This window comes from Nanorana parkeri, unplaced genomic scaffold (assembly GCF_000935625.1).
Source record: "Nanorana parkeri isolate BGI_ZX_2015 unplaced genomic scaffold, ASM93562v1 scaffold641, whole genome shotgun sequence".
NCBI lineage: Eukaryota > Metazoa > Chordata > Amphibia > Anura > Dicroglossidae > Nanorana > Nanorana parkeri.
The window spans coordinates 450,275-473,864 of NW_017306909.1; the positions used below are offsets into that span (position 1 = coordinate 450,275).

The window sequence follows — 23,590 nt, forward strand, 5'->3', positions numbered from 1 at the left end:
CTTTACAAACAGCAGAGAGCTTGAGATATTTAGTATCCTCTGATATCAAATCGTTACATTCTTACAGAGTGGAGCGCTTCACGATGTGCCTTTAACCTATGTTTAACCCATGTTTATCCACACGCATTTTTGCATTTATTACCGTATGCAGTCATTTCTATGTTTGTTCATGTGTTTGATATTGATTTTTTGTTATATGTGTAATTTTTAATATATTTAATAAATATTTTCTACGATAAAACACTTTTTGTGTGCTCAAACTTTGAAACAATGGCGGGATCCCCTTTCGGGGAAAATTTCTGTTTCTGTTATAGGATATAACAGGGGACTCCCATATTTTAACTAAATTAAAGCTTTATTGATTTAATAACATACGTTTAAAACCTTCCCACCCCGCAGTATATATTACTTTTTTACACAGCAACAAATGTGGGACACTGCTTGCCAGGATTATTCATCCTAGATCATCTGCACCCTTTATATCTCGCATTAAAGATAGCTCTGGTGTTGTGCAACACTCGCCTTCCTCTATAGTAGATACTTTTCGGATGTACTACTCTTCTCTATATTCTATTCGGGGTAAATATGCCCACCAGTTCCTTCAAAGCAAAGATTAGGGAATATATACAGGGAACTGCTTTGCCAACTATTTCAACGGCAGAACGGGATAAATTAAATTCCCCATTTACAGCAGATGAGGTGAGAGTAGCACTTTCTTTACTACAGGTTAGTAAAGCCCCAGGCCCTGATGGATTTACTGCCCGCTTTTATAAACAATTGGGAGATAAGTGGACACCTTTTTTTGTGAAGGTATGCAATTCTATCTCACATTCTTGTCCATTTCCTAAACAGTCACTGGAAGCCCACATTTCAATTCTCCCTAAGCCTGGGAAAGATTTGTCGGAGCGTGGTCATTTTCAACCAATTTCTTTAATAAATATAGATGTTAAGCTTTATGCTAACATTTTAGCCACTAGATTAAAATCCATAATGAGTAAGATTATTCATCCAGATCAGACAGGATTTGTTCAGGGGAGACAGGCAAGAGATAGTACCACTAGGGCCATAAACTTGATATCATTGGCACAGAAAAGAGCTATCCCCCTCTGCTTACTCTCGGTCGATGCGGAGAAAGCTTTGATCGGGTTAATTGGGTTTTTCTTAAAACATCCCTCCAACAGGTGGAATTAGGTGACTCCTTTATTTCTAAGGTGATGGTTTTATATACCCATCCCACTGCAAGGGTGTGGGCTAATGGTATTCTTTCTGACTCTATCACTATAGGAAATGGAACAAGCCAGGGGTGTCCACTCTCTCCTCTTCTATACGTTTTAGTGATGGAGCATCTTGCGGTGGCGATCCGACAGAATCCATCAATTACGGGCATAGGTTCCAATTTTCACCACCATAAATTGGCTTTATTTGCAGATGACCTGCTATTGTTCATATCTACACCTCTAATTTCTATCCCCAATATTCTGCAAGAATTTGATAGATATGGGGTCTTTAGCCACTTTCATGTAAATACTTCTAAATCCGAGTTTCTCGATATTTCTCTTTCGGAGCCATGACGGACTATTCTTAAAAATCCTTTTCTTTTAAATGGCAGTGTATGTTATCATATCTTGGGATTTTTCTACCCTCGGATTTATCTAAACTTTATATAGCTAACTATAGTGACCCGATGGAGTTAATCCTTTCTGATCTCTCAACGTGGAATATTTCTCGATTGTCTTGGGTGGGTAGAATAAATGTTCTTAAAATGGATATACTTCCCAGGATTCTGTATAAATTTCAAACAATTCCAATAACAATCCCACTTTCTTTCTTTAAAAAATTACGGACAGCAGCAATAAAATTTGTTTGGGGGCATAAACCCCCCCGACTTAGTGTGCGGGTGTTAACGAGACCTAAACACAGGGGAGGTGCTGGTTTGCCAGATTTCTTCCTATATCATAAAGCAGCCCTGCTATCTAGACTTCTGGATTGGCTCCATGCAAGCCATACAAAGGTAGGAGTAGTTTTGGAGGGAGATATTCCACCTATTCCCTTATCTAACATTCCATGGATTATTCCAGCTGAAAGACCTCCTCTGTCGGCTTTGTCTTATCTTTCTGCCCCAGTGTTAAGATTTTGGGATTCCTGCCTTATTCGCTACCACCTTTCTTCCAGGCCTGGTCCATTATTACCCATATTTCAAAATCCACAGTTTACTCCAGGCATGCACTGTTCTACGTTTCTCGCATTGGAGAGCTCTCTTTCTGTCCAATTAAGACACGTAATTAGCCTGGGAGGCAAGGGGTTAAATCCAGCTTTGAAGCAAACAGCGCAAGTATTGGGGAAGGAATGGTATGAAACATTGCAATTATCAAATTATATACAGTCCCTCAAACCTTGCGCTGATCTGATTAGACCCCTGACCTCCTTTGAAAAGTTATGCATGTCAGACGATCCTATTTTGCATCAAGTATCAAATATCTATGGTATTCTGAGAGAGAGGGTGACTGCAGGCCGTTTATCTGTTATGCTGGCCTGGGAGAGGGACCTAGGTATGGAGTTGACGGATTTAGAATGGGAGAAGATTTATAATCTGTCCCATGCCTCCGTCACTTCCGCATACCACCAGGAAAAGAATTTCAAGATTGTGTTGCGTTGGTACAGGTGTCCCGATCTACTTCATCGAATATATCCCACCACCTCCGATAGATGCTGGAGGTGTTTAGAAGATGAGGGCACATATTTACATGTTTGGTGGGACTGCAACCATTCTGGAATAAAATTTTCCAGGCGTACTGCTTAATGCAGTCTGTAAAGATAGAGCCCAACCCACTTATTGCTATTCTTTCACTGGATATTAATCCCTTCATGACTGAACTTGTTTTTAGTTTCTGTTCGTAAATGACTGACACACTTTTGACATTTTTGCTGTGTGATTCTTCCACGTCAGTAATATACTTTCTTACAAAGTGCACCCACACATATTATATATTGTTTTTTAGAGGACAGATAGGGCTACATATTTATATCACATATGTGCGTCTAACGCCTCACTTAGGACAAATAAAATATAAAAAAAGAGGAACATTTAGAGGGATCTGACAGGGCTGGATCTCTTATAAACATTCAGATTCATTTTTTTTTCTATGACAATGGGTGAAGGAGCAGGTAATTAGGGGATGTAATCTGAGGGACAACTCTTTAGAGAGTTGGGGTTTGCTTTCACAATATCTATTTTTTCATCCATAGGTATTATATGGATTTTGAGTCGTGTATATATGCTGGTTATGAGCCTCTCCCCCTTCTTTTTTTTTTTGTTGTGTTTTTTTTGTCTTTTTGTTATTGTTTTGGAACCTTACATATCGGCAATAAGGTTTAGGTATTTCATGGCTAGGAACTGGCCCATTCATAAAGTTTTCCATCAAGACCGAGTTGCCCAAGTATGCTTGGACAAATATAATGCATCTAGATGTATCTCTATTCCCCTCCCTTCTCCCCTCCTTTTTTAAAATTTGTTTTACTTAATTTAATTTACTTTTTCTTCTTCACGAATACAATTATATGGTATACACCATCCAGGATTAGCACATGTATGTATGTGTGTATATATATGTGTGTATATATATATATGTGGGAAGGCTAACAAGTTAGCCTGTATTTGTGGGAGGGGTTTGCGCCCCCTCATCTCCTTAAAAGAGGGCCGGCCGAGACGAGGAGGGCGTGCGGTGGTCGGCAGAAGGGAAGTTCTCGAGCGATACGTCACTTCCGGTTTGCAGTTCGCGTCACTTCCGGGTCATCGGACCAGCGTTAGGTATCGCCGTCGTTTGCTGGCTGTAGCGCCGCTCACTCGGCACACTGTCCCCTGTAACATCTGTCACGTTTCATGCAGGGATCGACAGCAGCGGTACAGGCAGGGGACTCGCTCGGTGGAGTGTTAAGCTGACTCGGGACGCCAGCAGGTACCGTCTGGGGGAGGCAAATCACTTGAAATTGAACGCACATTGTCCCTCTTCCTCACCTTTTTTTTTCTCTCTTTTTCCCCTGTAGCACAAAGCCCACTAATAGATTATACTTTGAAAGTAGGGCTTGAATATTATTTCACAAGGATCAAACTACTATCAACACAAATATTAGGGTTATTTATTGGGGATATTTTTTATTTGTTTATTTAACTTATTAAGCACAATGTTCACAAATAGATTTTATGTATTAGTTCATATGGATTACACAATTTATAACACTAGGGATATTTTCTAAGAGGGAATAACCCCCTCTATAGATCACTTGTAGATACACTTAAATATTTATTTATTTATTTGGTGGGATTAGCAAATGAGGGTTAAGCTAGCAAAATAGACATAAGGGGAAATAGATGATCGGTAAATCAAGAAGTGTAATATGTAGATATGTAATTTTGATATAAGACTAAATGTACATAGAGGGTCTTTACTAGGATGATGGTTCCAGATTTCGATGACCTTGTTTTGTTTTATTACCTTATTTGTGATCGATGTTGTTTTACTTTCAAAGTATTTTTATTAAGTTTTCCATTTTGTGAAGAAACAGTGTAAAAAATATTCAGGTAATACAACATACATGACCTAAATATACTGACATGTACATGTGATCAGCCCGCCACAACATGAAACTCGTGAAGTTACCCGCCCTGTATCCCATATCAAGCCAGGGTACAGGCCAGGATATCATATTACATTGGGCCCGCCAGAGTTGGTGCACACCTAGCTAAAATTGTAAGGTTCATGAACCAGCAAGGGCCAATCACAAAGACCAATTAAACATAAAAGAAAAGAGGAGAGTAGAAGGACAGAGCCAGTAGGGCATAAGAGGGAAAGAAAAGAGAATGAAGGGAAGAGAGGGCTCCTGGGGTATTATTACCCCTTCCCAGTTATTAACCATTCCGTTTGAGTATAGTTCACCATACAGATTTAGGCATATCGATAGTTAATTTATACACTTATATAAGCCATCCATGGGTCCCAGACATCCCCAAATTGCTTGTGTTTATTGTGTAGTATGCTTGCCAGTTTTTCATGCGTCATTATCCAAGACATTTTGCTTTTAAAATAGGCGAAGGATACCTTGTCTGTCTTCCAGGCTTTGGCGATAGTTATCTTGGCTGCTACGAAAATAAATGCAATTAGCTTATCCGAGGCTTTGGGCACTGACGGAATCGGGTGATTAAGAAGTGTATATTGTGGATCCCTAGGAACCCGCACCAGTTACCTGAAAGAGCAATGCAAAAATTTTGTTCCAGAAAGGGCGCAGGCGGGAGCAAAGCCACCAGGTATGAAGCATAGTACCCGGCTCTGAGCAGCCTCGAAAACATAAAGGGGATGTACCCGGGAAGATGGTTGCCAGCCTGGAAGGGACAAGATACCATCGCATGAAAACTTTAAGGTTTGCCTCAATCAGGGAGACATTAAGTAGACCCCGGGGTAATCGATTGATATTGTTTTAAGTGTTTAATGGATATATGTATTTAAAATTCAATAAATATTTATGTATAGTATTAGAAAGAAAGGAAATTCCCTCCCCAAGTGAGCAATTCATATGGACACAATCAATTTTATTATGGGAGCCTTTCCATTGACCAGTATGTACAAGGGATTTTGGGAGGGCATATTGACAGAATATAAATATAAAATAAAACTTTAATTATGATAACTATTTTTATATCACTATGAAGAGGATGTTAAAGAGGAACTTTACCCATATCTGTAAAAGAAAAAAACACCTTTAGAAATGTTTAGTAATGACAATCTACAAACACATACTTCTAGATAATTGCGTGCTTTGTATTCTTTGCATACCTTATTTCTCTTTTCTTCCCCAGTCTTCTCACAGTGGCCATGTTTACTAAGGGCAGATTACTAGCATTCCCTTTACTTTCTGGCACGTGACCATGCACATCACAGGTGGAAAGTGCCTTTCCCTGAGATCTCATGAGATTACAGATGAGATTTCCCAGCAATGCTCAGCTAATTTAACCTTCCCAGGATGCAACGCTTTGGCAAATTACATAGTTTGTGCCAGAACTGGATCAGGAAGTAGATGAACTTTATTTGCAAGTAAATGAAAACCATGTTTGTTTAACTTGTTTCATATTATTGAATACCCTGTTTCCCCTAAAATAAGACCTACCCTAAAATTAAGACCTAGTACCATTTTTGGAAATTGCTAAAATATAAGACCTACCCTGAAAATAAGACCTAGTTGTGACCATTCCTAGGGCCGGTGGTGGCATAAGGGGGAACTTGAAGAGTCGCGGGAGAGAATCAGCGGTGCCAACGAAGCCATCGCTAGAGGAAGCGAGGCGGCAGCAGAGGGAGCAGAGCCGCATAAGCCGATGCCTCCTCTATAGCGCCGGCTCCTGTCACAGGCGGAGTGATACCAAATGCACTTTGCCTGTGACGAATCCATAGTAAAAGTGCGCTTCGCTCATTCTGGTTACCAAATTGCTCTTGGAAAGGTACGGCACCCCTGATTGAACTGATCACTCTATTCTTAACTTTGCCATTTTGGATTATTTAATTTGGATTTGCATTAACTTTGGATTGTTATAAATAAAAAATAAGACCTAGTGTTTTTTTTTGAGCCAAAAAAAATATAAGACAGTGTCTTATTTGCGGGAAAACACGCAATATGATTTTAAATCAGCATGCAGAGCTGTATGCTGATGTGATTTTTAGTGAAAGGAGGTAAAGGTCCACTTTAAGGCACAGCTGGCTGCCGATTAACGGAGGCTTGTATCATGGGGACTTAGGGCAACATTGTGCAATGGGTCAGTGTGATTTATAGTTACACCCACATATTTTACCATTTGCCACATTTGTAGATTTTCCAATTGTCTTGAAGCCTGCTGAATGGAAAAAGTCTTATGTCTACTGCTCTGTGTGCCTCGAAAATGTGTCTGTGCCCAAAACTATCACAGACTAGCTGTAAAGTCTCAATTAGCACCTAGGACATATGTATTATGCAAGCTGAAAAAAGTGTGGCGGTGCAAAGATTGGGCCTTTTTATGGTGTCCCTGGTTCTGGTAAGCATAGCGTATCAGAGTTTGGACTCTACGCATAGCAGAACAGCAGCTAAAACCATTACTCTCACTTTTGGATCCATAAATTATGAGATTTTGAAGTGTTATCAAAATCCAACCCATGTAGTTAGATAATATGCAGCAGTCAGCCCCTTCCCTCCCACTGGATAGTCCAAGGGGCTTGTCACTTACTTTGATCTGTAATATAAATAATGGAGATCTGAAATCAACTCAGGGTCATAGTTCAGGGGCCCATAGATGTGGGATGGTATGGATCACATTTTCTTTCCATCCCCGGAAGCAGAAGTTGTTGTTTGGTTTTTTTTGGAATGCAAAAAACGGAAGACACTGTTGTGTGACTTGTGTGTTATATTGTACCATCTGTGCGTATAAGCTCAGTGTAAGTCAATGCTACTCTGAGATTGCTGTGCTTTTGCGTTCACTGTATTGCAGTGCTTGGATGACAGAGAACGAGACAGAAAATTGGATTGCATGCAGATTAGTACCATTGTGTGGAAGTTATCATAGGAAGGGACAAATCTCATTGCCAGATAGGGATCTGTGTGCCTGAGGTGTGTGTGTGTGTGTGTGTGTGAGCAATGGGAAAGATGACCCTGTAGGATTCTGGCTTACAGGATAGTTTGGGGGTTCTCACAGCTATGGGGAAATCCCTTAGCCTGCCACACAACCATTTAAAGGAGAACTATGAGGTGAGTGATTTCCACTCATCCTCATAGTTAGAGCCCACGTGTGACAATAAAACTGTCACAAGTCGGATCTATTGATCGTGAAGTGAGGGAACACATACCGTCCCTCACTCACTTCCCGATCATCTCCCTGTCGGTCACTGCTCCCCGCAGGATTTACCTCCTCCAGTGCTGCCTGGAGGAACAGACGGGGGAGGGCACAGCTGGCTCTAGATAGGCATAGCCAGCTGTCAACCAGCACGCGTGTGGATCTCAAGAGTATTAAACTGCGCTTTGGGCCACAGGAGGGGGTTAGTATGTGTCCTTCCGTGACCCTTAAGAGAACTATGGGATAAAAAGGTTACTCCATAGTTCTCTTTTAAGTGCACCAGATTATCTGCAAGATTTGTGTCTAGCCAGCTGAATTTGGGGGAGTCTGCCTCCAGTGGCGGACAGAGGTATTGCAGGAAACTATGTGTACTCATACAAATGCTAGAAATAATACTGCCTGGTTTAACCAGGCTGAAACGTGTTAGAATACGTGCTCTTGTGTGTGTGGTCTGTAAAGCCTGTGTGCTAGTCTAATTATAAATTCATTCTAAATAAGCTGCCAATGCATCCTAGTGCACCAAAAACTGAACTTAACTCTTTTTTCTGACGCAGAACATCACAATGCACAGTAGAGTGTTTTCTGGTGTTGTGGTGCACCGTAACATAGGTCTGTTGAGGTACCTAAGGGCTTGTTCACACTTTATGTAACATTAATTCCAGTGAAGCACACTGCACTACACAAATGTTTATTTGTGCATTGTGGTACACTAAAAAGCATGTTGATTGTGCTATAATGGAGTGCAATTTAGAATGAAAGGCAACAACGTGCTTAGTTGTGTTTATTAACATGCATTGTACGAAAGTAATGTTTATTTTACTGTTCATTACTGCAACATATCAGTGTAAATGGGCCCTAAGCCTGTAATGTGTGTCATGCTTTGCAGTAGTGAATGCAAAAATGCATTTATTGCGTATTATCACTATATTATCATTATAAGTGTGAAGGGCCCTGAATGTGCACAAGTGTAAGAGCTCCTATGTTTTTTTTACAACTTATTTTTGTAAATTTAACTTTATTACTGTGACCAGGTACCTAAGGATTCCCATGATGACAGCATACACAGGGGTACAAGTTCTCTTCACAGAGATACCAGGAGTGTGAATAGACCCCTGATGTCTCCGTTCAATGCTGGAGAAGTATCCCCAACTTCCTCCTTCCCTAGCATTTGGCACTATACTGAGCATAAACCCATAATTGTCAGAACTGAGCACCTCCAGATTTAAAGTTGCTAGGAAACAGGGAACCATCTATAACACGATCCTTCATCTCTCTACACAGCATCCCGAGTAAACAAGCTGGTGGAGAGACAGCTGCCAACATCAGAAGGATGTCAGTCTCATAACTGGCATAAACAAAGAAGCGGTAGTGGTGGCATGGGGGTTGTTGGTGAGAGGAGCACCTTTCCTACATTGTAGAAGTGATCCTGAGGCTGGAAAGCTGCCCTGATGTCTTCTACACAGAGCCCATAGCCAACAGTCCTATTGGAATTGTGAGCTTGTTTTAACCCCTTATGAGTACCATGTCTAGGAGAGGGACAGCCATGATGTATGCTACAAGTCCTTGGCAAAGGGTTAAACTGGTATTATTAAACAAATAGAATAAAGCGACCCAGATACATGATGTGCACACCAGGTCAAGGACTTTAAATTGGGGCTTACGTGTTCTTTAAGACATTTTAGTTTTTTTTAATTATCTGGTTAGGTCTCCGATTGTTCTAAATGGGTAAGGTTCAGTTAACCCTGCACACATCACAAACACCATTCACACCCTTAAGAATTTATAATGATGTACTTTATTGAGCCATTAAATACACAAGACAAAACATGACCCTGGACATTGGATAAAGGAGGGAAAAATACTATTGGTAAAGGACAGATAAAACCTTGACAATCAACCGTTAGGATGTGATTTCGGGACAGGACTGAATTACAGGAAAGTACAAAACTAAATATCAGCCCACGTATATTTTCCTTTTTTTAAAAAAAAAAACAAACACTTAAAATTAGCAGTTGATGTACAAACTGATTTTAAGGAAATCTGTATGATGCAAATGTTTGTCCAGGTTTAACCCTGTAAGCTCCCTTCAGTGTATATGCTGTTGCTGGCTGAAAACTCTTCCCTTAGATTAGAGGGATAACTTTATATGGGATGAAGTGTAAAATGGAAAGCAGGCAGCAGAAATCTGGATGGCAGCAGAGAACAGGGTGGGCTTCTGTCATCTTTGGAATGGCATCGTTTTAGCGGCTGTATCCAAATTCATCCGCATCATCAGCTCGGAAATCACCATAGCGCCACAGGTTCAGCTTAAAGAAAATAAACAAACAAATATATATTAATTAAGTGCACATTCTTAGAATTCATTTTCCGGCAAATCATATTTATGCTATTTAAAGTGAAAAACACCCCAACTACCACTTAGTATTGGTTTGCTGCCAATGAGCGGTCAAACAGCCCATGGCATTTGGCACTTGCAGTGTTCATTCCAGAGATCTCTCCAAATAAACCACTTTCCAACCTGACATTTGCATACTATCTTCTCTATCCACTGTGCTGTGAGGCATCCCCTGTAAATCTCGTATTGTGTTCCATCATTAACCAGATACAGAGACTATACACAAATAAGGCCCTTATTATTAGAAAAAGAGCTTCTGGGCGAGTGCAATTTTCCCTTGGGAGGCTTTTAAGTGAATATGCCACCTATTGGATTTAAAAGCATTGGATGGCCTTTGCTAAAGTACTGACCCATGGACAATACTGTTTGGCTTCTTGGCAATGTACCTGTGGAAATATGAATTACAATGCTATTTAAAGGGAGAATGGGCTTCTCGGTAAATGGCATTTTAGCATAGTAGGCCCTGCAGTCAAAAGAGGCTTATTTCCAAGGAAGCATTGCTGGAAGTCATCCTAATTGTACTTCACACTCCAGTTAACTCATTTGCATTACACAATCTGACCAGAATTACCAGCCCCGGTGTGCAAAAAAAGCATTGATCCAAAAGTCCTTTATACATTTGAATAGGTTTACCAGTCCTTATTGAATATTTTTAGCATTGTAAGCACATCTAACAATATTATATAACAATAAAAGGCTAATTATCCTGCAGTAACTACTACAATATATGTTTTTACCCGGGCAGCTTTTGCAGATTCCTGAGCGCTCAAATACTCTGCCATCTGTTGAGACAGAAAAAAAGCATATTGTGTTATACACATTTAACATCCACTACACAGAAGAGACTAAAAATGTAATAATTACAACAGTAGCACTAAGGCTTTGTCTTTCTTTCTGCATCACATACGCAAAGTGTAACTCCTAGAGGAGCTTAACAACAAACTGCTGTGATTCCAGAAATCTGAACATCTATTGTGAAGAGGTTATCGTGTCAGGGATAAAGCTTGCGAGGCTCAGTGGAACGTAGAAGCCAACACATCCCCTGATTGCAGAGCTGTAACGAAGCCCAACAAAGCTACTGATTACACAAGCTTGTAGAGGAGACAGTTTGGGTCTGCCAACAAAGAAAGCCAAGAGGGGAGCATGATCTGAAATGCCAAGTATATTAAACCCTGTTTTCTAAAATAAAAGCGGGGCAGAGAAGAAGAAGCAAAGAGGTAGCTTGCTAAAGAAAATTTCTTTTAATAGTCTTAATATGAAATACATATAAGACTGTTAGCTTGTTGGACAAGAGCACTGAGGTGCAACCATGTTGTAGTTGTACAAGTAATGTGTTTAATGTAGACACAATTGTCATAATCAAGGAGCTGTAATATACTTATATGTCACTTTTTGTAAAATGATAAAATGTTCCTTCTGGACAAGTAGGAGGGTCAACAGACATACGTATTTCAGTTGCAATAAGGACAGTGAGTTGTCTGCTTAATCATGACACACTTCATCATGTCCACAAGATTGGAAGGGACAGCGTCCAGTTCTTGGATACTATGAATTTTCACTGTATTGATTTACATTAGCTGGGCACTGGGGCTTATAGTAGTCAATAACTTCAGCTGAATATCAATTAAAATTACTCCTGTAAATAAGTCAGTTAATGAGGTATTGAGTTGTGCAGGGGGAGGGCTGTGGCAGCCACAGTTTGTCAGCTTGAGTTTTCCCGTCCTGATGTGGCCGCATGATACATTTTCCATTAAATTACATGTAATTTGGACACCGACAGCTGACTAGGATAGCCATTACTAATATGATCTATCTACAGAGATTATATGTACCCCAAATGTAAATTATGCTATGCTCCGTGCCTCACATATTGTTTACAATGACAAACTGGCCAAAGTACTTACAGGTGAAATTGCTCATAAAGCATATCAGATAGTGGATCAGTATTGACAGTGCACAGATGGTGCGAAATTGGCCCCCAAAATGGTTTTCAGATATAAAGTCCATCAATAGATCTTAGAGTAGGCATTTGAAAGACTAGAGTAGACTTTGAAAGACAATTTAAAAGTCATGCTTCTAATCGGAAGCTGTAAAAATGTAGTGCATCATCATGAGAAGGGTGTTAATACTGAACAGCAAAAAAAAAAAAAAAAAGAAGAAAACTAGCACAGACTCAACCTTTCTTTTTTTCTTACGCAAGTACTTAACGCCAGGAAAACAAATTAGGGATGTTTATCAAAACTATGCTGAAAGTGTTATCCTAAATGTGGTGATCAGGAACCTCTGAGCAGTGTGTTAAAAATATGGTACATTGTTTCTGCAGAACTGGGCCTGCTGCCAGTCACTCGATTTACACTGCGTCAGTTCTTCAGCTACAATAAATCTTTATTAGAAATAATTTACCTGTGTCATTGTGCTTATGACTGATGGGGGAGAAAAATGATCAATATATAACATAACAGAATGTCATAAGATATCTTCCCTACTTTAAAAAGTGTTGGGTATTGGTATGTCCCTAGGATGTTCCAAATCCTCTTATTGATCCAATGATATCAGGATTTGATAAAAGTGGGTGTCCACCATTGCAATAATGCCACCGAGTATTAGGTACAGATGAATGGTCCAAGAACACCATGTTCACTTACCACTTTCAGGAACTGCTTTTCTTTGCGCACCTCCACCATGACCAGGCCTTCTTTCACCAGCCCCAGGCCCACATCCTCCTTGGAGTCAGCAAATTGCAGGGTCACATGTGGACAAGTGGCTCCAGTAAATTCCACATTCAAGAGACACTGAGTGTTCTGAATGTCACGGACCACATTATCCACCACATCTGTACGGGCATCCTCCTGTAAGAGCCAAGCAAGAATCATGGAATTTACATTTATAATTAGGGTCTCATTAACCTTTTAAGCTTCAATATTATACTTACATCATGTGGCACTTGTATGAAGGCAAAGCAGTACTCTGTAGCCTGAGCTTGGAGCATACGCACATTGAATGATGCAGGGAGGGGACCCAGGCGAGTGGAAGATAGAATTTCTCTCTGAAATTACATGAAAACAAAAACGCTTTATAAGGATGGGTGTCATTTTGCTCTACAACTGAAGAAAGCAGCTCTCTCAGCCACGTTATAGCAGAGACTGAGTTCACATCAGTACACAATCTTCATATTCAATGCATTTAAGCACACAGAAGAAGCCCTACAATAAATGTATATTCCAAGAGAGTTTATGACGAAGGGATTAATGTTGGCAATCAGAGGCTGAGGGCTGTTGCCGGCAGCTGGGAGATGAAACGATGTCAAGAACAAAAATACATGTTAGCTGAGGGGCAGGCTGGGGGCCGGAGCAGTATCTGTGCTGCAAGTTAATAGCAGCCTTGCTGGGCTGCCTGCGGCCAGTGCCTGTCCACAAGTAGGGGGAATGAATATATCTCTATTTACTAGAGTAAATCAGAGCAAAATTAAAACCATGTTAAGGAGCAACAGAGTCACTGAAAGATATAAAAGTAGGCTATACAGTAAAACCAAGCATGTCTGATCAGGATAAATAGATATGTGTAAAACTAGAGTCAAACACAAACTCTGCACTGCAGGTTTACAGCTCGCCCAATTACTAACATACAATCGGCCCATCTAGTAGGTCAAGCATCATAGCTCTAAACTCTAGATAAACCAAGTTTTATAGAGCAATGTTACTAGAAAGTGGATATCGGAAATTGAAGCTAAATGTACTAGCCAGCATTTTTCTGGTACAGGATTTCTAACATATCTGTCCTCCATTTCCTAACTTGTGCCATCTGTTTTATTAAACTATCGCTCATCTTTACAGAGATCTAAAACATAAAATGTTTTTGCAGGCTTCTAGGATCTTATGTTTAAGCAAAACTAGTCTACCAATCCTGGTGGAAACGGAAAAATGTAAACTAGAAATACGAAAGAGAATCCCAGTTGGACTTTTAGGGCTTGTTCACACCACTTACAGTGCGTTCCAGCCCAGTCAGCTGCTGGAACGCAAAGTGTATCGCATACTAAACTACCCCCTGCGTTCTGGGTCGCAGTGCGATTGCCCGCACCAGAATGCATGGCACAACAATAAAATAGTGCTGGAACATGCTGTTAAGTGGTGTAAACAAGCTCTTAAACAAGCACGTGCAAGCTTCAGCACTAATTAAAGTAAACCTATCATGACAAAAACATGGGGGATACCAGTGCTGTGAATGCATGGCCTCTATACTGCTGAGCCACAGACCAGTAACAGACATGCAGCAATTGAAAGTCCAGCCAAGGCCAGAATATGACACATCTTTACTTGTTCTTGGTCAGGGACTCATAGTGCAAAGCCATTATTCATCAGCATGACTGCCAAGCAAGCAGCATTTCAGGAAAGGTCATTAGTTGCAGTCTAAAAAAATCCTGTAAGCTTGTTAAAATTTAATATGTTTGTTTAAAGGTACAGACAGCGTTCCAATTTAGATTTTAATAATTTCAGTTTTTAGTTTTAAAACTGGAGCTGAAGGGAACTTTCACTATACCATTTATTCCAACAACCTTGCCATAAGGTTAGATGTGCATTTAACATAGGTTATGCACGTTATTTACCTGTAAAGGCCTACCTTGTGTAGATGTCCAAAAACCCAGAGACTGCTGCTGGGTGCCACATCTGTAGATGTAATATCAGCAGCCCAAGCAGACTCGGATGTCAATCAAGCTATACTTATAGCAGGAGTAACCAAACTTCGTCCCTCCAGCCGTGGTGAAACCTAAAAAACCTATTGTGCATCTGCCTCTGGCTAACAAGCCTGTGGTTGTCAGTTTTGCAATGCCTTATGGGATTTGTAGTTTCACCACAGCTGGAGGGATTAAGTTTTCCCCTGACTGCTACATGAAAGGTTATATAGGAAGGTGAGGGACGGAGATGCGGGTCCAGCACAGAGAGTAATTGGACACTCCCAGAAGAGGACTGTGCTATGAGGGAAAGGGGCTTTGCTAGAGAATCAACTAGTGAGGTTTTCCAACAAGTTCAGAGGCACATTGCAAGTTTAAATTGTTTATGGAAAGAAAATGCTGCAAGTAAACAACTAAAATACTTGTTTTTCTGGGCATTCACCTGCAATGTTTTATGTTGGTGACCGTGTCTCTTTAAAAGTTCCAAGAAAGCAGTTTGATTGTTTAATGCGTGCTGAACCTGACACTACTGAGGCTAGTATTTACAAGCCAAGAGAGGCAAATGCTCATGTGTTAAAAATCAGCCAGTGACTGTGTATTTAATATGGAAAGGTGCCTGGTATGCCACATTGCCTTCCATAGACCCTATGAGGCTCAAAACATATTGAGGGGAATTTATCAAAACTTGAGCAGACAAAATCTGGAGCAGCTGTGCATGGCAACCAATCAGCTCCTCTCTTCAGTTTGTTCAGTTAAGATTTGAAATTGAAAGAGAGAAGCTGATTGGCTGCCATGCACAGCTGCTCCAGATTTTGTCTGCTGCAGTTTTGATAAATCCCCCTCGTTATGCTGTAATACGCAGACAGTGGCTATTGCCTGAAGTTGTACTTGGCTTAGCCTTCATATGCATGTTCCTACTGGCCCATTACTGCGCACAAAACGGGTAAAAGGGACAAAGGTAAGATGTTGAAAAATTACGTTGTATTTACATATTAGAGGGCACTGATATTTGTGACGCCCAAGGCACTATGGGAGGTATGTGAACAAACATATGGGCATGTTTAGGTAATCAGATACCCTGCTGTAGATCTTGATAATCAGCCCCTTTTACCTGCCAAAGAGTTCCCTGCGAACTTCAGGGGGGGGAATCATCTGTGAACCCACTGCACAGGCAGAGACCCCAGCTGAAGATGTGCTCAGGGCAAGGCACTTGGACAGGTTGCCAATGGCTTCAAACACACAGTAGAGTGTTGTGCTTGTTTTTGCTCATTAAAAAATAAACTTAACTAGCTGCTTTGGGAAAACAAAAATGTGCACAGCTTTTTGCCTTGAAGAAGCTGCATTCACAGTTTTAATACCTTATCTATAAGACATTAACAAATCGAGCAATGCTTCTTCAGATTACACAGACTATCCACAACCATAACATTCCTGTCCTAAAATAATTTGTAATGTCCCTTACACAGTCAAACCCACACCTATAAAGCTAATTAACCTATCAGCATAACACTTGAAAACTAGAAATATCAAGTCATTCTCAGAAGCAGTTTTTCCAACATGCTGTCATGTGCTGAGCATTTCCTACAAGGTACTGTGAAATCTTTACCTGACGTACATGCATTCTACATGCACTTACACTTTGGCTACATAATTCTAGCTAGGGTTAGGCTGAGGCAGGAAAGGGTTTCCTTTACTAGCTCTTGGCGGCCAATTGGAGCAGGGCAGGAATGAGAGGAAGGTGTGTACTTGCTACTTTGAAGGGCAGCTTTAAAGTGAACCTGTTATTGCCATGAATGACTAAAGAAAAAGCTCACATTAATGTTTTGGCTGCAGGATCAGTGCATACATCTTCTCTGGATTCATTACCAGTATAACTGGAGCTCCTTTGATACTATCAATATACAGTCCATAAACAATCGATCTAGTTGCGCAAGTTAATGACTTCTGTTTTATGTTGAACATAAGTGTTTTGGAGTTGCATGTTCCAAAATGGGCTCTGGGAGTGGTTGAAGAATGGTGTTATGATGAGCTACAACAGCACAGAGGTATTATATGGTAACTAAGCAAATAATGGTATAAAACATGAGGCAAGTGCCACTGCTTTCACTGTACCGCCAGTGGTTACAACGCTGGATGTGCCCTATATTTATAAGTATAGACAGTATAATAACTGGCAGCACAAAGAATAGCAGCTTGAAAAAGATAAGCGCTTACAAATCATCTATTAGATGTTTCTCTGCTACATTAAATACATAAAATGTAATAGCATACATAATTGTAAGGATCACAAGCTGCTCTGGCTGGTGTTGGTAAAGTTCATATTTCTCAAAGCTGGTAATGTAATTGTTTTGTTTGTTTGCTAACATACCATATTTGCTCTAATAGGAGGCACAGCCCCACTTCACACTGCGGCATAGAAAAGAAAAGATTCAATCTGAGAGAATATATTAAATTGAGCTCTTTTTATGAGTCCTGAGGGATCATGCAGGAAATTTATTTATGTAATATATATTATACAGAGACCTGAGAGATTTAGATCTCCTTCCAAGCTTGGAAAGGCATGAGAGAAGAGTCGGCTTCCTAATCCTTTCTGCAGGTTAATGCCTTTGAATGCAATATTAACAGCTATTCAGGTGAGGTCATCGGCACTTAATGCCAGGTCACGAACAAAAACATAAAATGGTTTTAATATATCAATGTTTACAAGTGTCACTGAAAAGATATGCATTATCACAACCTCTGATTAAAGGTTTACTAAAGCTATAATATGTTTAAAGGATCAACCTGTAAAGGTCCAGATATATTGGAAGCCTTAGGAGAAACAGCTAAAATCTTGCTCAGGCAAAGGCTAGAAAAGGATATACAGTATATCCACTTCTTCCATCAATGTCCTAAAGCATGCTGAAATGCAGAAAGGTAACAAAACATTTCCACACAAAGATTTTAAAATATTTCCAATCACTAGCTGGGTTCACAATTTACATATCTATTGGCTGTTTGAATCAGTTTCAGGTATCATTATGTTGGATATACGTATCTTTACCAGATATGAGAAAAGTCTGATAAAGGTCATTACATATACTAGCAGGGATCAGACTGCCAGTTGTTCTTATATTAATGTACAGAGCATGCAATCAAACATGTCTAAATTGCTCAATGTAGTTATTCACTAGGTTATTGGATACTCACGTTTCCATAATCAATGTAAAACACATGAACTTTCGAGGGTGACTCCATCTTTTCAACTCGGGCTCTATACCTATGGTAAAAGTAAAAAAATAAAAAAACTTAAATTTTTTTATTTTGCAAAATGCTGCCCATTTTATGAAGCCACATTAGGTCAAGACAACTCTTGCATACACGATCAGTCCATGCTGATGTCCATATTTACATATTGGTACTTTGTTACAGGTCTAATTCACATTATTCATTTTAATTCATTATTTCTAGTGCATCATTAAAAACCATACGCAATTAAAATAACAAAAAAACCCAATTTATTTGAATATGACAATGATTTGTAACTGAAAACTCTTTTTAAAATTTTTTTTATACAAGACAGATCTCAGAATTTGCTTCATCAGGCTCATTATCACAAAATTATACTGGTTAAACCACATTGCAACACCTAGCTCACCCTTTCCCATTTGGTTCCCATGGACCAAAAGATGGCAATCCTAGGTCCAACAGTGGCTTTAATTTCTGCATCCAGCACCAGCTCTGTCACTGTACATGCAAACAAGTTCCCTCTCACCTCGGGAGAGCGTGGGGGTGCCCAACAGCATCTCTGCTTAGGGTGTCAGAGCACCTTGTTTAGGCACTTGATGCACACAGCATCACCCCCAGCCATCATAGCTGCCTTCAAAGCGGAAGGTTTTCCACATAAAAGCCTGAAGGTGGAAAATCCTGTTAAATTATCAAAATCTGTTGGTTTAAATTTCCCCCCATAAAGCTTTAAACAGAGAAATGTAGAAGCTGGCTTGCATACATGCTGCGTAACATGTCCTAGGGGTATATTATTGCACTGCTAATTAATAGATTGATGTATGCTGTTTAAAGCCAATATACTAAACAACAGCTATAATTAGAGAACAGATATGTCTGGGAATTTGATGTTCCCTTTTAAAAGACATTTCACAGAGGAAAAAAAACCTCCAAAGCAACACACGTGTCCTCGTTTATCAGGCTGTCTGCTGGTGCTTAATGAGAACAAGCAAATGCTTGTCAGGAAGGCTTGCTCCATCCATTCTGCTCAACAGGGCAGAGGTTCTCGCCAGCTTTTTATGGACCACCATGACGTGTGCTTTTAAAAATACAGGCTCACCTTATCCAAAAGCTTTGTAATAATGCAGGCTTTCCAAATAGGGGAGAGTTCTCAACATATGGGCAGTAAGGCTAGTTTTTTGTTGCCCTAAATCTGAGGACCATTTTTTTGTGCCACATTACATTAAAAACACAACTTGTGTTGGTGCCAGATGAATGTCACACTATATGTATTGTGTGAGGTACTCTTTACTAAATGCTATTATAGTAAACCTTTCCTAAGAAGAATACGGGGGATTGACACTGCTGACTGCCTTTTGCCTGGCTGTTATTCTGATCTCTTACCTCAACACTTACTGAGTCACTAACCAGGAAGAAATATGCAGATAAGGAAAGAGTAAAATAATACTTCTGAATTAGTGACTCTAACGATTATTGACAAAAGGGTGAAGAGTTTGGAGAAGTGAACAATCCAGGCCAAAATAGCTGATTTAGAAACAATTCTCCAATTCAGCTCACTTTCCAGTTCAGCTATGTTGTCCTAGATTGTTCACTTCTGCCTTCTCCAAACTCTTCACCCTTTTGTGAATAACCCTGTAATTATTTGAGCAAGGTGACCGCCGTAACAGGAAGGTAACTAACATATGGAGAACGAGATTCCTTTCTAGCATGTAATTAGAACACGTTGACACTAAAAGATTACACTTTTTTTAATGTAATAAGAGGCAATATCATTATCAGAGAAGGGAAGATGTTGCAGGTTTAGCATAATATACAGACATTAAAATGGGTGTTTTTGTAATTTCTTAGGATACATACGAGTTATGATACATTTTATAAAATACATTCAATATTTGCATCTCGTATTACTTTGAAACTAGGTACTTTCAAAGTACCATCTTGATTTAAAAAAAAAAAAACCCGAAACAAAATATAAAAAAAATAAAATACTTTGTTTAAATTTTTTTTAATCAAGATTAAATTGAATCTTTGATCAATGGTACCTTGAAAATCCATAGTTTTTATAAGAATGCTATATAAATATTGAAAAAATGTTTAGAATGGTGTAACAGAGCAAAAGGCTCACTGTATTGTGATCCATATGCTTCTTTGTACGGTATTTATAAAATAAATGTTAATGATTATGGTGAATATTACTTTAACTACATTAATTATACTACTCAATTATATAAAAGTGCATGTGATATAAAAAGTTGTACGCTAAAATTAAGGCTGACAGTTTTGAGTCAACTCCTGTTTTTATCACCATGAAAAAAAATGAAGCCTAAACATCCAACACTGCCTTTCTCAGCCTTGGTCAAGCCATTGGCCCATTAAAGACAAGTGCAGTGAGGTGAAACCGTTTGAGTCAGACATCCAAAAATGGCAAGCATAAGATCTGGCCATTTTTAAATTCCCCTGCACATGACTGGATGTTTTAGTTCAGGGACCGGATATACTAACAAAGTGAACAAGCAGCATATGTATGTCTTAAGGCATCAGCAATAGTACATCGGTCATCTACTTTGCACTGCTGAGCTGGAATATGTGAGTTTTGTGGACTAATCTTTCTCATCATTAATGACTTGAATCATTAACCTGACTGTAAAGAAACAAAGCATAAATGCAGCACACTGCAGAAGGGTGTAATCCCTATAACACAAAGTAAATGTCTTTGCTAAACAGAGTGTAATCCATTATTGTGTGAGCAGTGAAGATTTACAGCACTGATATACACAACACACACTGAACACGGTGCCACAAAAATGAATAAATGTGTGAAGTTTCATGTTTCCTACCATTCTCCATCCACATATTTGGCAATGCAGTAATCTCCACGACGTGGTGCGAATGACCCTTCCAAGGGAGGATTGCTGGCAATTTCACTCCTCATACTTTCCATAAGTTTCTCAAGCTGAGTACCTAAAGAGCAAATGGAGACATGAACAAATCTTAAGCCACATAAAACAGAAATAAGGTTAAAAAATATATGGAAATAACTAATTGAACCTACATTAGTGATCGCTCATAATAATTGCTGCAAAAGCAAAGTGCAACAGTTATGCCAGAGGGGTTATGGGATATTTTCCCACAACAACAATTGTCTAAGCTACTGTGCAATATGATCCTTCAGCCTTTAGTAGGGACATCAAGTCCAGAAGGCACTGCTAGGCTCAAAACAGATGAACAAAATGTTAAGCCAAAGGCCTCAGCATACCAAACAACTCCAGGGTAGAAAATTGCTCCTTGAAGCTACTGCTGTAGAAAATGGCAGGAAAATAATATCCAATATGTATTTTTACGAATATAATAAAAAATAACCGCAAAACAAATAGTTTGTTAAAAGTGCAGTTCAAAAAAAGAGAGAACACAGCTAGTCATGTCAGAAGCAGCTAAGAACAGCAGGAGTAAACACAAACGTAACAGCCAGACTGACGGTTTGGTATCTTGTGACATCGATGGCTCAGATTTTAAAGGATTGTATGTAGCAGCCCTATAGTTTATTTGGAAATATGCGTCAGACTCTACTGTAAATTGGATTTTTCAATGCACAGTTTTAAGGTAGCACCTGGTCCATATTTGTTATAATTTGGGTGCTTGAAATACATTTTATTTCCAGAACTCTTTGCTGATGTACTTTACAAATCAAACCCATCAGAGTATTGTCTGTAGGCTGAAGGGCTATAGAGCCATTAGGGTATGTTTATGAGACTGGATAATAGATATATCCTTTTTCATCCTAATTAGTTTATTATGAATACTGCCAATTTTAACCACCTAACCAGTGCTAGAACGAATAGAATAGATCAAGCTGACCAATCGTGGTTTAAAAAGCTTCAAGATTTTAAAAGAAAAACTGTTGGTAGCAGCTTGACCTGACCCATTCTATTTTTGTAGCCAAAAGGTATTTAAACAGAAATGGGTACTATTTCAACCTACAATGAAGAAAGAAAGAGGGGGTTTACAATACAGTTGGACAGTGTGGAAAACTAGCAACAGGATTAGGAATCATTAAGGTATTCAAGGGCAGAATGCTTTATTTTGAAAAGGAAATGTTTTACTTTTTACCTAAGAAGTTTAAGGTGTTCTTCTGATCCCATTTTGTCTCTAAGAAAACATTTAATACCAAAAAAACAAGAGGTACTAGTTCACCGTTGAAAAGGATTTCAGCTTTACAACTGACAGTATGTCTTTTCTGTCTGGCATCTAATAATACAGCAGTAATTCAATGTGCTGTTTTACTTCATTGTGTCCTGTGTTAACTGTCCTTGCTTTACCCTGAAACTAGGCATTCTTCATTGCCTTCCACCTGTCGAGCATTTCACCACCAGTGGCTAATTAAGGCTGGATATTGACTGCTCTCCATGACACAAGCCGCTGTGTTTATCATACAGTCTGTGGGTGTGCGGTTTAATGTGAGCACTGTCAGCACCACAGACTGAACTCGGGTCCTTCACACAGAAAATGAATGTCTGCTCCTGTTAACTCCCTTGCAGGGATTACAGCAAAATCTCTATGGCTAAGGATATCACATGTTCTAACGGCACGATTGTATCCGAACACAGGAATACAGCAGTGGCAACTGTGAGCCAAAACATAATTGCTTTAGGAGTGCAAACTAGGAGGCAAATGTGCGAGGATGCTGTACATACTCGCATATTATGACAAGAGCCCATCCCACCCAGTGGACTTTCTGCCTAAAAAAAACAAAACATTTATCACCTGCAATTTTTTTTTTTTAAAACTGCATCCTTTATTGCAAATACGACCAGTGGCTCTGTAAAAATCAAAGTAAACCTGTCACAAACCTTTATAATTAAAACCGAGCACACAATTATATTTCCTAGGATTTTAGATCAGAAATGTATGCTGTTGAATTTTATGGAAAAGCTCAATTCACTGGTCCCTCAGTGAATGCAAGCTTACCAGGTACAAAGTCAGCTAAGCAGCCCCCTTAACCCATATATCTGCCCTCACATCATTTTGCAAAGCTGGGATGAGATTTTACTGCTGGTATAATTTGCTTTTGTTTCAAACACGACACCGCATATATTTTCTAAAAAGTTGTATTATTTGGATATTCTTAAAGCAAACCATTTGGATATTCCTACACCAGAATATATGGTCTGCACTTTTGAAGACGTTTTATTTCTTAGACCTAGTAGCTTAATATGACCATACTCTGAGTAACTGACCTGAAATAAGAATGCAGAACCGCAAACAGAACACATCGAGAGTCCATAGTGCATACCTGTTCTGGGTTTGTAGCAAAGGGTTTTAAGCCAGAGCAGGCGAGTATGACGGCAAGGCAAATGGCATTTTCACAAGTCTTAGTAATGGTAACCTCCATGTTTCTTTCAGGACAGATTTCCTTTAAAGTGTATTTCCACTTTCGTAGCTAAATTGGGATAACACC

The 23,590-nt window shown here is 39.4% G+C and overlaps 1 protein-coding gene across 1 annotated transcript in view; it reads right to left on the minus strand.

The window, feature by feature from the left end:
- Positions 1 to 9,618: 9,618 nt before the first annotated feature.
- SND1 (staphylococcal nuclease and tudor domain containing 1) overlaps positions 9,619 to 23,590 on the minus strand; it is a 496,769-nt gene continuing 482,797 nt past the window's right edge. The window contains exons 9-14 of the mRNA XM_018563205.1: positions 20,973 to 21,096; positions 18,100 to 18,169; positions 13,174 to 13,287; positions 12,887 to 13,090; positions 10,979 to 11,023; positions 9,619 to 10,152 (exon numbers count right to left, since the gene is read on the minus strand). Coding sequence (XP_018418707.1) covers positions 10,087 to 10,152; positions 10,979 to 11,023; positions 12,887 to 13,090; positions 13,174 to 13,287; positions 18,100 to 18,169; positions 20,973 to 21,096 — 623 coding nt within the window. The 3' untranslated portion in view covers positions 9,619 to 10,086. The remainder of the gene's footprint in view (positions 10,153 to 10,978; positions 11,024 to 12,886; positions 13,091 to 13,173; positions 13,288 to 18,099; positions 18,170 to 20,972; positions 21,097 to 23,590) is intronic.